The sequence below is a fragment of the Salvelinus sp. IW2-2015 genome, linkage group LG28 (genome assembly GCF_002910315.2).
Source record: "Salvelinus sp. IW2-2015 linkage group LG28, ASM291031v2, whole genome shotgun sequence".
Classification (NCBI taxonomy): domain Eukaryota; kingdom Metazoa; phylum Chordata; class Actinopteri; order Salmoniformes; family Salmonidae; genus Salvelinus; species Salvelinus sp. IW2-2015.
The window spans coordinates 5,561,509-5,575,076 of record NC_036868.1 but is presented as its reverse complement, the minus strand read 5'-3'; the positions used below and the strand labels follow the sequence as shown (position 1 = coordinate 5,575,076).

Genomic DNA, 13,568 nt, shown 5'->3' with positions numbered 1-13,568 from the left:
TGGAATTGTGATACAGTGAATTATAAGTGAAATAATCTGTCTGTAAACAATTGTTGTAAAAATTACTTGTGTCATGCACAAAGTAGATGTCCTAACCGACTTGCCAAAACTAGTTTGTTAACAAGAAATTTGTGGAGTGGTTGAAAAACAAGTTTTAATGACTCCAACCTAAGTGTATGTAAACTTCCGACTTCAACTGTATACACATACAATTTTTTTTTGAATATACCTTCCTGTATTATTCTCCTACCACCCCTCCCCCAACTGGAGTAAACTAGTGAACAACAACACTTAGGCTTCTACTTCCAGCTTATACACACTATATACATTTTACAGACACAATCCATTTTACAATAGTTATATTTWGTTTGTTTTTAGTCCTGGCCTTCCTCAATTTCTGATGTCCATCCAGTTTGATTTATATTATTTATATTTGTAACTGTGTCACGGCCGTCGAAAGAAGTGGACCAAAGTGCAGCGTGGTGATCGTACATATCCTTTTATTATTGAARGTCGCCAACAAAACAAGAAACAAAATAAACGACCGTGAAGCTTCCGAGGGCTATAGTGCCACTAACAAAAGTCAACTACCCACAATCACAGGTGGGAAAAAGGGCTACCTAAGTATGATTCCCAATCAGAGACAACGATAGACAGCTGTCCCTGATTGAGAACCATACCCGGCCAACACATAGAAATACAAAAACATAGAAATCAGAACATAGAAGGCCCACCCCAAATCACACCCTGACCAAACCAAAATAGAGACATAAAAAGGCTCTCTAAGGTCAGGGCGTGACACTGTGCTATTTCACAAAAGTTCTGAACCTATATACATTTTACAGACCCCGTATGTTTTACATTTGTTATGTTGTTGGTATCAGTCCCACCCAACAGCTCCATTCAACCCCTCCCATCTATCTCTTAACACCATCCAATTTGGATTTCTATTTGACATATATTTTTCAACTGTGCTGTGATGCTTCACAAAAGTACTGATGTTCCCACTGAAGACCTCCACCAGCAGCACATGGGAGGAGGAAAGATCAGCCTAATTCTGCTCTCTCCCTCAAAACGTGAAGTATACAGAGTCTGTTGTGTCCCAAATGGCACCCTGTTCCCTATATAGTGCACTAGCCAATAGGGTCCTGGTCAAAAGTAGTGCACTAAAAAGGGAACATGTTGCTATTTAGGACACAGGCATAGTGAAGGATACAGAGTGGGAGCAGTGTCCTCTCCACCTCACTGCTCCCTATAGTTAAGTGACGTCCCACAGATCTGTCGTGCAATCATCTTGTCACTGTTTACAGGGAGTTGTTATTTAAGTGCCCACAAGACACATCGTCCTGTATATTTGGGATGCTTTTTGCATTCCTGTTTGGTTTCACTCCCAATTTTTTATTTCCACAAATATTTGTCCTCCGCTCACTGCTAATTTGTGTTTTCGTCCACTATTTCCTGCTACGCCTCAGAGGGACACAGCTTAAGTGTTTTACTGTAGCATCTTGTGAAATATACTTCTGTCTCTGATTGCAGGACTGCACAGTTTATGACATGGAGGAGAAGATTCTGGAAGTGGTAAGTGGTACATCCTCTTTTTACCTCTGGTCTGGTCTATTCACCAAGTCAGCCCTGGAGCTTCAAAATAAACACACTGCATACAGATATACACACAGGAAGCACACACACACACGTACACACACTTCCCTTTCCTGTAGAGACTGCCATGGTTCTTGTGATGTCTGATGTGTTCCCGTATGGGTGCAGGGCTTTGTTTATACAGTTCAGAGCTGTTTTCCAAATGAAACCCTATTCCCTATATAGTGTACTATTATTGACCAGACCCCTATGGACATGGTCAAAAGTTGTGCACTACATGGGGAATAGGGTGCCATTTGGGATGCAGCCCAGTGCTGTGATGGTCTACAGAAGCCCTGCTTCCACATCCTGTGTGAGATAGCCCTGCCTGGGCTACACAGTCAGCTGAAAACTTAATTAACTAAGTGATAATATTAGTTTGGATCAGCAGTTTCCCTCAGAAGCTGACCTACTGTATAACCTCAGCCTCCCATGCTGTGCTGTTTACAGCCAAGTTGTACAATGCTTATGTAAGTCTGTGTCAGGCTGTTGCAGCTTTAAAGCTAATATCCTACAATACTACCCATTTTGCCATGAGGCAGAGAGAAAACTTTGCAGTTTTAAAGTTTAAATTAAAGTGCATTTATGTTTTTTTTTAAATACAGAAAGTATTGAGTTGTGTATACCAATATCCCTGTAAGCCTCCTAGGCCCATGTTTCCCAGTGTTAAGAAATTGTAGATGAATAATATTAGAGTCTTTCCACCAATTCAGTGCCTTTTGAGAAGTGTAACTTGGTAAAAAAAACGATGTTAATTTCACTGAATTTCAACATTCTGTCATAAAGAGCACACAACTTCATAAAAAACATAATTTCCTATCTCAAGAGGTTGATGATTTATTCTTAAATCAGCCATGAATCCCCTTGTAACAGGGGGAATGGAAGCTTGTTGTGTGGGAACAGGAGCCATGAATCCCCTGTAACAGGGGAATGGAAGCGTGTTGTGTGAAGAGGGAGCCATGAATCCCCTTGTAACAGGGGGAATGGAAGCGTGTTGTGTGCAAAGAGGGAGCCATGAATCCCCTTGTAACAGGGGGAATGAAGCTTTGTTGTGTGCAAGAGGGAGCCATGAATCCCCTTGTAACAGGGGAATGGAAGCTTGTTGTGTGCAAGAGGGGCCATGAATCCCCTTGTAACAGGGGGAATGGAAGCTTGTTGTTGTGCAAGAGGGAGCCATGAATCCCCTTGTAACAGGGGGAATGGAAGCGTGTTGTGTGCAAGAGGAGCCATGCATCCCTTGTAACAGGGGAATGGAAGCTTGTTGTGTGCAAGAGGGAGCCATGAATCCCTTGTAACAGGGGAATGGAAGCTTGTTGTGTGCAAGAGGGAGTGGCAATTGAATGCAAGCTTCATACCTTTTTTTACATGTATTTTTTATATATTTCTAGCCTGTCTATCTATGGGTAACAGGTTTGACTTGTTATGCTCGACCCACTCAGTTTTCCACCACAAAACATCAGAACATGTCCAAAAAGAGTAGAACTAGCTCACCTGCTTTTACACTATGATTTGAATATTAAATGTTCAATCTTAATTTAGAAAAAAATATTTAAAAAGGAATAATTTTACCATATTATAACAGTTATGTTCACGTTACAGGGTTGACCTTAAAATGAGGGAAAGACGTCCACGGACCCCACTTTGAGAACCACTGCTGTAGAGTTCTCTAGGAACACACTAACACCTCCCTCTATTTTTGAAGACCCCTAACTACAGCCCCAAGCACCAAGTAATGACAAAGCTATGACAACATGGATTGTAAAAGGGCCCTACCTATCTGCCCTATGTTATGACTTAGAATGAGTGGCACCTTGTGGTGCAACTGAAGTTCCTATGGTAACTTGTTTGTCAGAAGACAAATCCAAAACAGAAGGGTGTAGAAAACAACGAAATTTAATTAAATGAGTGGCAGTGTACAGAGCTACAAGCACAAGGCAAAGTAACACCCATGCTAAAATGTCCCTTGAAAGAACCCCAGTCATTATGAGCCATTATACAACGAGTGGGTCTAATCCTGAATGCTGATTGGTTAAAAGTGCATTCCAGCTGGTATCTATTCCACAAGTAACCACCGGCTAAATCAATTTACTCTGTTCCATCTGACTGTGCAATCCACTGTCTCATCAGCCTAGGCAGGGAAATTATAAACTTGATCTCCACTATTAAAAGCATCTAGACATGATCTCACATTTCTTTTAGACTAACATTTAGTTTTCAACAGCTGAGATTTGTATAGACCTTGTTGTCTGTCTTTCCGACATCTGCAACATTGTTTCAATATTCAAATTCGATCTCCAGCTGTCCCATAGTAAAGGAAGTGTTAGGGTCGGGAGTCGGAACGAGAGAGAGAGGCAGGCAGCGTTTCTCAACCAGTCTAAATCATGAATCAACTGGCATCATTTTTATGGATATATACAAAGAAATGTCCATTTACATTTTTTTCTTCTTCTCTGCTTGTGCTGTACAGTTTATGACCATTGCAATAAATAATACTAAGTCCACTTTTTTAACATGTAGCATTTCATTATCCCTCGGTTGATGAGAAACCTTCCCTGGTCGTGGTGGCTCTACTACCATTTCTTCTTCTCCACCACTTGTTCCTTTCAGTTTTCTCACCGCCTCCAGATAGGAGACACTCTGGACACTCCTTACCCTTGCCACCTCATTTTCCTTCACCGTAACAGGGCACCCCAAGAATTCAGGCGTATGTTCACCTCCACAGTTGCAGCATTTCCCTTCATCTGACATACGATATTCTTTCCTTCTGTACACACTTGACACATGACCAAATCTATTCAATTTATGACACTTAACGGGCTTGTACACAAAAGCTCTTACAGGGTATCTCATGAATCCTAACTTTATACAGTGGTTCGTCCTTTAAAAGTTGCAGCATACTGCAGCACATCTTCAATGGTACCGCAGAATTATATGGCACATTATTTAAGTGTCAGCCATTGTAACCATTAAAGTTAGTTAGTGCTAGTTTGACCACCAGAGGGCATCTTTGAGAAGCATTTGATAGCCTTCAATAGTGGCTGTACTAGAGAATTTAAAACCTTTTTTTGAGAGAACATAGTACATGGGACTGATTTTAGGAAAGTTTGATTAATTAATTTGCTTAATATTATGGTGTTTCTATTTCAAGAAAAACTAAAAAACCCTCTGGGTTTCCGTTAGGATGGAAAGGAAAATATGGCGCTGTACAACATGACGGTCGGGAGTAGGCTACAGTACTGGGCTATTTAGCTAAAGAATTCCCATGTCGTGCGGGCCCGCGGGAGACCAGGGTTCAATTCCCTGACTGGGAGGAAGTAGTAGCCTGTCCTTGTAAATAGGAATTTGTTCTTAACTGACTTGCCTAGTTAAATAAAGGTTACACTAAGGGGATAACATTTCTACACCCTAATTGTATAATTGTAGTCTAACCAATACCCAAATGGAGATTCAGTGAAAATAAAATCTCATTGATTTATCAAGACCAGTCCCCATGCTTATCTCAGAGCAGGGCGAAACGGTGCTAAAATACTTGTAGGCTGGGCCTCCCGGGTGGCGCAGTGGTCTAGGGCAATCTCGCAGCGCTAGCTGCGCCACCAGAGTCTCTGGGTTCGCGCCCAGGCTCTGTCGCAGCCGGCCACGACCGGGAGGTCCGTGGGGCGACGCACAATTGGCCTAGCGTCGTCCGGGTTAGGGAGGGTTTGGCCGGMAGGGATATCCTTGTCTCATCGCGCTCCAGCGACTCCTGTGGCGGGCCGGGCGCAGTGCGCGCTAACCGAGGGGGCCAAGTGCACGGTGTATCCTCCGACACATTGGTGCGGCTGGCTTCCGGGTTGGAGGCGCGCTGTGTTAAGAAGCAGTGTGGCTTGGTTGGGTTGTGCTTCGGAGGACGCATGGCTTTCGACCTTCGTCTCTCCCGAGCCCGTAAGGGAGTTGTAGCGATGAGACAAGAGACACGATGAGACACGAAAATTGGGGAGAAAAGGGGGTAAAAATAAAAATAAAATACTTGTAGGCTATTGCTTCTAACTTCAATATGCTCTTTTAACACCACTTTTAACAGCACATTACTCAACACTAGTGAGACTCATGTCGCCTAGGGTAGGCGACATCGTCTCTCCCGAGCCCGTACGGGAGTTGTAGCGATGAGACAAGATAGTAATTACTAGCGATTGGATACCACGAAAATTGGGGAGAAAAGGGGGTAAAATAAAAATAAATAAAAAATAAAAATACTTGTAGGCTATTGCTTCTAACTTCAATATGCTCTTTTAACAGCACATTACTCAACACTAGTGAGACTCATGTCGCCTAGGGTAGGCGACATCGAAAAATATTGACCTCCAATAATTACATATGGGTCTCCCGGCACAGGTATCAAACCTGCATCTGTAGCAACGCATTTGCACTGTGATGCAGTGTCTTAGACCGCTGCGCCAATCGGGAGGGCTATTATAATACTGTACAAGGTGTCCAGGTCAGGATAACCAAAACATTTCTTTATTAAAGACTATCAGAAAGAATGTTGGTACTTATTTATTTTGATCCACAGCCATGAATGAGTGAGTCACTCAGCTTTATGTAGGTGCCAAGGCTATATGACTGTGCCATCAACTTGATAATATATAATGATATTTTGGATGTTGTTTTGTTTTCAAAAAACAAAAGTGAGCGTTTGTAATCTGAATAAAGGCCAAAATAATATTTGTAAAGGCCAAAACATTTATTTTTGCTTTTAGAGGGAGAGAAACGCTGGGCCAATTGGGCGCCGCCCTATGGGACTCCCAATTATGGTCATAATAATAATAATAATAACATAATAATAATAAAAATAATACTTTTTGTTGTATTATTTGTTGAGTCTTTTCTGGTGTATTAAACTGAAATTGCAACCAATCACGGATGGTTGTGATACAGCCAACCTAACTAAGAAATACATTTGACGATAGAATTCTCCCCCTACCCTCCTTCTAGGCAAGTATATTGTCCAGCTACCTGCTAATAGCCATAAGGACACTGTACAACGTGACCGTGTGTGTTTGAAAGAGTATTTTCCAGTAAGCAACAATTTGTTTACCTTCATTACACAACTTTGTTCKAATTTTCTGTAATTCAGTGATATTTATTCTCATAGTAATTCGTTATGAATCCATAACTAAATAAACATCTGTATTTTTATCATTATTTTATTAATGAAAGCATAAAGATGCTGTTGAAGAAATACAGTACTGTATAGTATATGCTTCATCCAACATTTTGCGGTTGCATGAGATGACCCACACGCAGCTTTATGTAGGTGCTGAGGCTATATGACTGTGCCATCAACTTGATTATTTAGCAGACATCACTTGCTTATATTCAGTCAACACATATATCTTAAGAATATCATGGAATATAATTGAACATTTTCATTTCTCCATGCTTGTCTCAGAGGTGGTGGAGTTCCAGAGCTCACAGGTGTGCCTGGCATGGATTATGACTCCCATCTCGTTCCTCGCCCTCTTCAACGCGTCATTCTCCGCCCTCCGCCAATGCCGCCTGGCTCTGGACCAATGCATCAGCTGTCACCCCTCAGATAATGTTTCTCTTTCTGCTGGTCTGCCTTCAATGACTCGATCTCGGTCTTCAAAGTTTGAATCTGATCCATGTGCACCTTCATCAGATGAGCAGAATGGTACCGCCCTGAGCCCCCATCCATTACAGTGGCCTATGATAGAAACGGTAGATCAATTAAGAATTAAAAGTGACTCCAACACACAAATGCTGCGTACACATTTTAAGAATCTAGCAAAACTAACCGCTTTCTTGGCAACCATGCGTTTTTTCGTTGCGACCCGTTGTCCAGCCCTTTATCCACTGATCTCCACGGATGGGTGTCGGCATGGTTGTATGCTCTGCAAAAACACATTCACGTTTTTAGTACCCAACATTTTTTATTCAACCCTTATTTAATTATCGATTTTATTACACAGTATGCCTACACATTGATAGGCTATATACTGTAAAAAAATAAAAATAAGAAAATGCACTGAAACCAAAATACCTTTAGTTTTGGTGATTCTCTCAGCTCCGGCTTATTTTGAAGTCCTGGTTACGGTCCTAACCCTGGAACGGGTAGCACCATAGAAAGAAGCTGGTGGTTACAGTCCTAACCCTGGAACGGGTAGCACCATAGAAAGAAGCTTTGGTGGTTACAGTCCTAACCCTGGAACGGGTCTAGAACACACCATAGAAAGAAGCTGGTGGTTACAGTCCTAACCCTGGAACGGGTAGCACCACAGAAAGAAGCTGGTGGTTACAGTCCTAACCCTGGAACGGGTAGCACCACAGAAAGAGCGAAGGAGACTGGTGTTACAGTCCATCCTGGAACGGTAGCACCATAGAAAGAAGCTGGTGGTTTACAGTCCTAACCCTGGAACGGGTAGCACCACAGAAAGAAGCTGGTGGTTACAGTCCTAACCCTGGAACGGGTAGCACCATAGAAAGAAGCTGGCTTGATGAAAACAATGTCCATTTCGTCTGTTCTCTTTGGTCGCAATGTCATATTTTATTTTTTAGATAAACAGCTCGTTTTTGAATGGTAACTGTGTTAAGGGTGGAGTTTGGGGCGGGGTGAGGAGTACTGGAAAGGTGTGCCTTTCACAGTACAGTAGCCGGGCTATAGAGTCTATTGTCCTGCTAATCGGGCTATAAGTGTTTGAAAACCTGTTTTCAAAATGCCACCAGCTGTCCATCACTACTGTAAATAAATACACAGCATCTTGTTTACATCTTGTTTACATTCTTTATTGTAACCACAATGTCACAAATCATTTGTATCTACCTTTCCAATTACTTTTAGAGTTTAGAGATTTACATATGTGTGCTTTTCACGTCACTTTTCGTTAAATCCAGTTCGGATTTAAGTCTTACTTTTGACTGACATCTTTAGTGAGAGGTCTAATGCTTTAATATTTAATAATATCTGGCCTCCGAATTCATATCTACGGGGAATTTTTATTATTGGTTACATTGTTTTAGTTTGAACGTGCAGACAGGCACTAAGACCAGCGGGAACGGTTCCCTAGTCAGCGCCATTATTAGTGCAATGTCCCTTAAAGTGTTGCTCTGTGCTACCCAGTGGGGAGGGGTGAGGGTCCACCCCCCCTCCCACTTCATCCTCCTTCCTTCCTTCCCTATGGGCTAGGTCTGTCTCCTGTGCGCGGCTCTGCGGCCCATCCCGTGCCCCCTGCCCTCGTGCTTTGAACCTCGCGCGCCCATCACTATTTCAGTGGATACAGCTGGAGAACTGCAAGGCAGTCCCATTCTGCACCTCTCGGGAGTCATGACCAATATGACCAATATATATTGTCCTGCTAATAACAGGGTTAATAATATATATTGTCCTGCTAATAACAGGGTTAATAATATATATTGTCCTGCTAATAACAGGGTTAATAATATATATTGTCCTGCTAATAACAGGGTTAATAATATATATTGTCCTGCTAATAACAGGGTTAATAATATATATTGTCCTGCTAATAACAGGGTTAATAATATATATTGTCCTGCTAATAACAGGGTTAATAATATATATTGTCCTGCTAATAACAGGGTTAATAATATATATTGTCCTGCTAATAACAGGGTTAATAATATATATTGTCCTGCTAATAACAGGGTTAATAATATATATTGTCCTGCTAATAACAGGGTTAATAATATATCTGTGAGAATATCCAAGGGGCTTTTATATAATTCTAAATTAATAATAATATTAATCACTTTTTTTTTTAAATAACAATATTTTGGAGATGATTTCGTTTTCAAATAACGTAAAATGAGCGAGAAAAAGGACATTCTTGAACACATTGACATTGTTACTAATTTGTAAATAAAGCCAGTTTGTTATTTAGAATTGTTTATTGTTTTTAGAGGGAGAGAAACCAAAACCTACAGTCATCTCATGGGTCTCCCAGTCGAGGCCAGCATGGGTATTGAACCAGCATCAGTAGCAATGCAGCTTGCACTGCGATTCAGTGTCTTAGACCGCTACGCCACTCAGGCGCTGTACAATGTCACCGGCTACAGTACTACAGAAACACAGTAGCACCTTGGGACCCAAAAGCATAATCAGTGCTCTAACTCCCCCTTGTGCTGGTCTGGTGCAATGACGTTGTGACGCAGGGTACCGTACTAAACCACAAATTACCTCTAAGTCCCGCAGCATAATCGCAAAACTTTTAGTGGAGCAACCACTGTATGAGAAGGGAGAGATCCTTCATCAAAGAATAGTAGCATGGATGAAGTGAGTCTTAACACARGCTTCTTCTGCTCCGCAGACACACAAACAATCTAAATAAGACCACTTCTTGTGACTCTCACTGACTCCACACTTTCTTCCAACACATTCCACATTTTCCTGGAGACAATAAACGGATTTCCCAAGTACCATTGATCCAAAACCCTGACTCCGACCAAAAATCGATTCTTGTGGTTTCCTATTTTCCAACATAGCTTTACTTCTCGTTTCCCTTTTTGTTTGCCACTGTAACCCACTCATTCTCACTTTCTGGTCTATTAGCTTCACTCGACTCACTAGCAGTTTCAAACAAAACCTCAGTTTCCGCCWTCTTCCGTCCCCCACATCCATTCCTTCCAACCTCCAAACACAGGCTTCTCTGGCATTATCACTTAATTATAAACTGGGTGATTCGAGCCCTGAGTGCTGATTGGCTGACAGCCGTGYTATATCAGACCATAAACCACGGGAATGACAAAATATTTATTTTTACTTCTCTAATTACGTTGGTAACCAGTTTATAATAGCAATAAGGCACCTGGGTGGTATATGGCCAATATACCATGAGTAAGGGCTGTATCCAGGCACTCCAGGCACAATCCAGTCATTAGCACTAACGTGTGACTGCAGTCTTTCCCTCCCCTCACCTGAAGTTAACTCCATCATGCATGATCACACASCAGAGATCCAACACACCAGAATAGCTCTTTACAACAACCATAACCTCGTCCCTAGGCTAATTGTGCATACATTGCGAGGCATTGTCTTGTTAATGAGATTACAATGACGATGGTTATTTCCCCAAAGTTCAGTATACTGAACAAAAATATAAAATGCAACGTGCAACAATTTCTAAGATTTTACTGAGTTACAGACATGTATGAGGAAAAAAGTCAATTGAAATAAATTCATTAGGTCCTAATCTATGGATATCACATGACTGGGAATACAGATATGCATCTTAGGGTTACAGATACCTTTAAAAAAAAATGGGCCTCACAATGGGCCTCAGGATCTCGTTGGGGTATTTTTGTATATTCAAATTGTCAATCGATAAAATGCAATTGCGTTTGTTGTCTGTAGCTTATGCCTGCCTATGCCATAACCCCACCGCCACAGTGGGGCACTCAAATCGCTCACCCACACAACTCCATACACATGGTCTGCGGTTGTGAGGCCAGTTGGACGTACTGCCAAATTCTCTAAAACGATGTTGGAGGCGGCTTATGGTACAGAAATGAATAATCAATTCTCTGCCAACAGCTCTGGTGGACATTCCTGCAGTCAGCATACRAATTGCATGCTCCCTCAACTTGAGACATTAGTGGCATTGTGTTGTGTGAAAAAAACTGCACATTTTAGAGTAGCCATTTATTGTCCCCAGCACAACGTGCACCTGTATGCCACACCTGTCAGGTGGATGGATTATCTTGGCAAAGGAGAAATGCTCACTAACAGGGATGTAAATACATTTGTGTACAATATTTTAGAGAAATAKGCTTTTTGTGCGTATGGAACATTTCTGGGATATTTTATTTCAGCTTAGAAAATATGGGACCAACACTTTACATGTTGCGTTGATATTTTTGTTCAGTGTATATTGGTGTTCTGAGACAACGTAGCTGAGTGTATTCAGTTATATGTTCCATTCCAGTCTGTGGCTCTGAACGTGATCAGTGAGCAGACGATGAGGACGACCTCTGACCCCCAGAAGAGTCAGATGGCCTGTCTGGAGGAGGTCCATATCACCAACATCAGACCTAGGGATGGACTGGTGAGAAGAGTTAGGCTGCATCCCAAATGGCACCCTATACCGTATACAGTGGTGTAAATACTTTAAAGTACTACTTAATTCGATTTTTGGGGTATCTGTACTTTACTTTACTATTTATATTTTTGCATACTTTTACTTCACTACATTCCTAAAAAATATATWTTTTTTTACTCCATAAATGTTCCCTGACACCCAAAAGTACTTGTTACATTTTGACAGGAAAATTGTCCAATTCACACACTTATCAAGAGAACATCCCTGGTCATCCCTACTGTCTCTGATCTGGTGGCCTCACTGAACACAAACGCTTCGTTTGTAAATTATGTCTGAGTGTTGGAATTTGAAATGGTTTATACTTTTACTTTTGATACTTAAGTATATTTTAGCAATTATATTTACTTTTGATACTTAAGTATACTTAAAACCAAATACTTTTAGACTTTAACTCAAGTAATATTTTACTGGTTGACTTTTACTTTAACTTGAGTCATTTTCTATTAAGGTATCTTTACTTTTACTCAAGTATGACAATTTAGTACTTTTTCCGCCGCTGACCGTATACTTTATAATGCACAACGTTTGACCAGGGTCCATAGGTGTCAGGTCAAAAAGTAGTAACTATATAGGAAATAGGTTGGCATATAAGAAGCTGACTTATACTTGAAATTAGAGAAGAGTCTTACATGATCAACCCGAGCTAGATGTACTGCTTGATTTCTCAGTCTCTGAGATTGATTGCTTCTTCCTTACATTATGCTGTCCTGTATCATCTCAGGGGTTGTATATCAAATCCACCTATGACGGGCTTCACATCATCACTGGAACCACAGAACATGTGAGTATCCCGTCTATCCCGATAGTAGTAGTCCAAGATAGTCTGGAGTGATCCAGTCAGAGTGAATGTACAGTACTGTGATGTCTCCTTGCTCACCATCTGTCTTTATGTTGTCCTCTGCCCTCCAGTCTCCAGCAGACAGAACACACAGGATCCACGCAGGAGACGAGGTCGTCCAGGTCAACAAGCAGACAGTGGTAGCTACCTCATAGAGCTTCTCTCATCTGTCCATTATCTCTCAGCCTAACCCAGGGCTGAGAGAGACCAAATATCTTTGTTAAATCAACAACAAGCACAGGGATAGACAGAAAGTCTGTCAATAATGATAGGAGCACAGGGATAGACAGAAAGTGTTGATGATGAATGGGTCTGCTGTGGGACTGTAGTAATGGATGTGATGATGATGGGAGTGATGATGGAGTGATGATGATGGATGTGATGATGGTAGTGATGATGATGGATGTGATGATGGATGTGATGATGGGAGTGATGATGATGGATGTGATGAATGGGAGTGATGATGATGATTTTGGATGTGATGATGGATGTGATGATTATTGGGAGTGATGATGATGATGTGATGATGGGAGTGATGAATGGGAGTGATGATATGGATGTGATGATGGATGTGATTGATGATGGAATGATGATGATGATGTGATGTGGATTGAATGAGTGGAGTGATGATGGAAGTGATGATGATGGGATGTGATGATGAGTGATGTGATGATGGATGTGATGATGGGAGTGGATGATGAGGATGTGATGATGGATGATGATGATGAAGTGTGATGATGGATGTGATGATGGGAGTGATGATGATGGATGTGATGATGGGCAGTGATGATGATTGATGGAAGTGAGATGATGTATGTGATGATGATGATGATGGAGTGATGATGATGGATGTGATGACTGGATGTGATGATGACTGTGATGTGATGGATTGATGATGGGGTGATGATCGATGGTTGATGACTGGAGTGATGATGATGAATGTGATGATGGATGAGATGATGGGATGTGATGATGGGATGGGA

At 41.4% G+C, this 13,568-nt stretch overlaps 2 protein-coding genes across 2 annotated transcripts in view; both read left to right on the top strand.

Moving 5' to 3' along the window:
* LOC111954651 (connector enhancer of kinase suppressor of ras 3) overlaps nucleotides 1-13,072 on the top strand; it is a 27,623-nt gene extending 14,551 nt beyond the window's left edge. The window contains exons 4-7 of the mRNA XM_023974531.2: nucleotides 1,537-1,578; nucleotides 11,574-11,693; nucleotides 12,469-12,528; nucleotides 12,657-13,072. Of these exons, the coding sequence (XP_023830299.2) occupies nucleotides 1,537-1,578; nucleotides 11,574-11,693; nucleotides 12,469-12,528; nucleotides 12,657-12,740 (306 nt within the window). The 3' untranslated portion in view covers nucleotides 12,741-13,072. The remainder of the gene's footprint in view (nucleotides 1-1,536; nucleotides 1,579-11,573; nucleotides 11,694-12,468; nucleotides 12,529-12,656) is intronic.
* The window catches only part of snd1 (staphylococcal nuclease and tudor domain containing 1), a 67,934-nt gene that overhangs the window by 16,917 nt on the left and 37,449 nt on the right, over nucleotides 1-13,568 (top strand).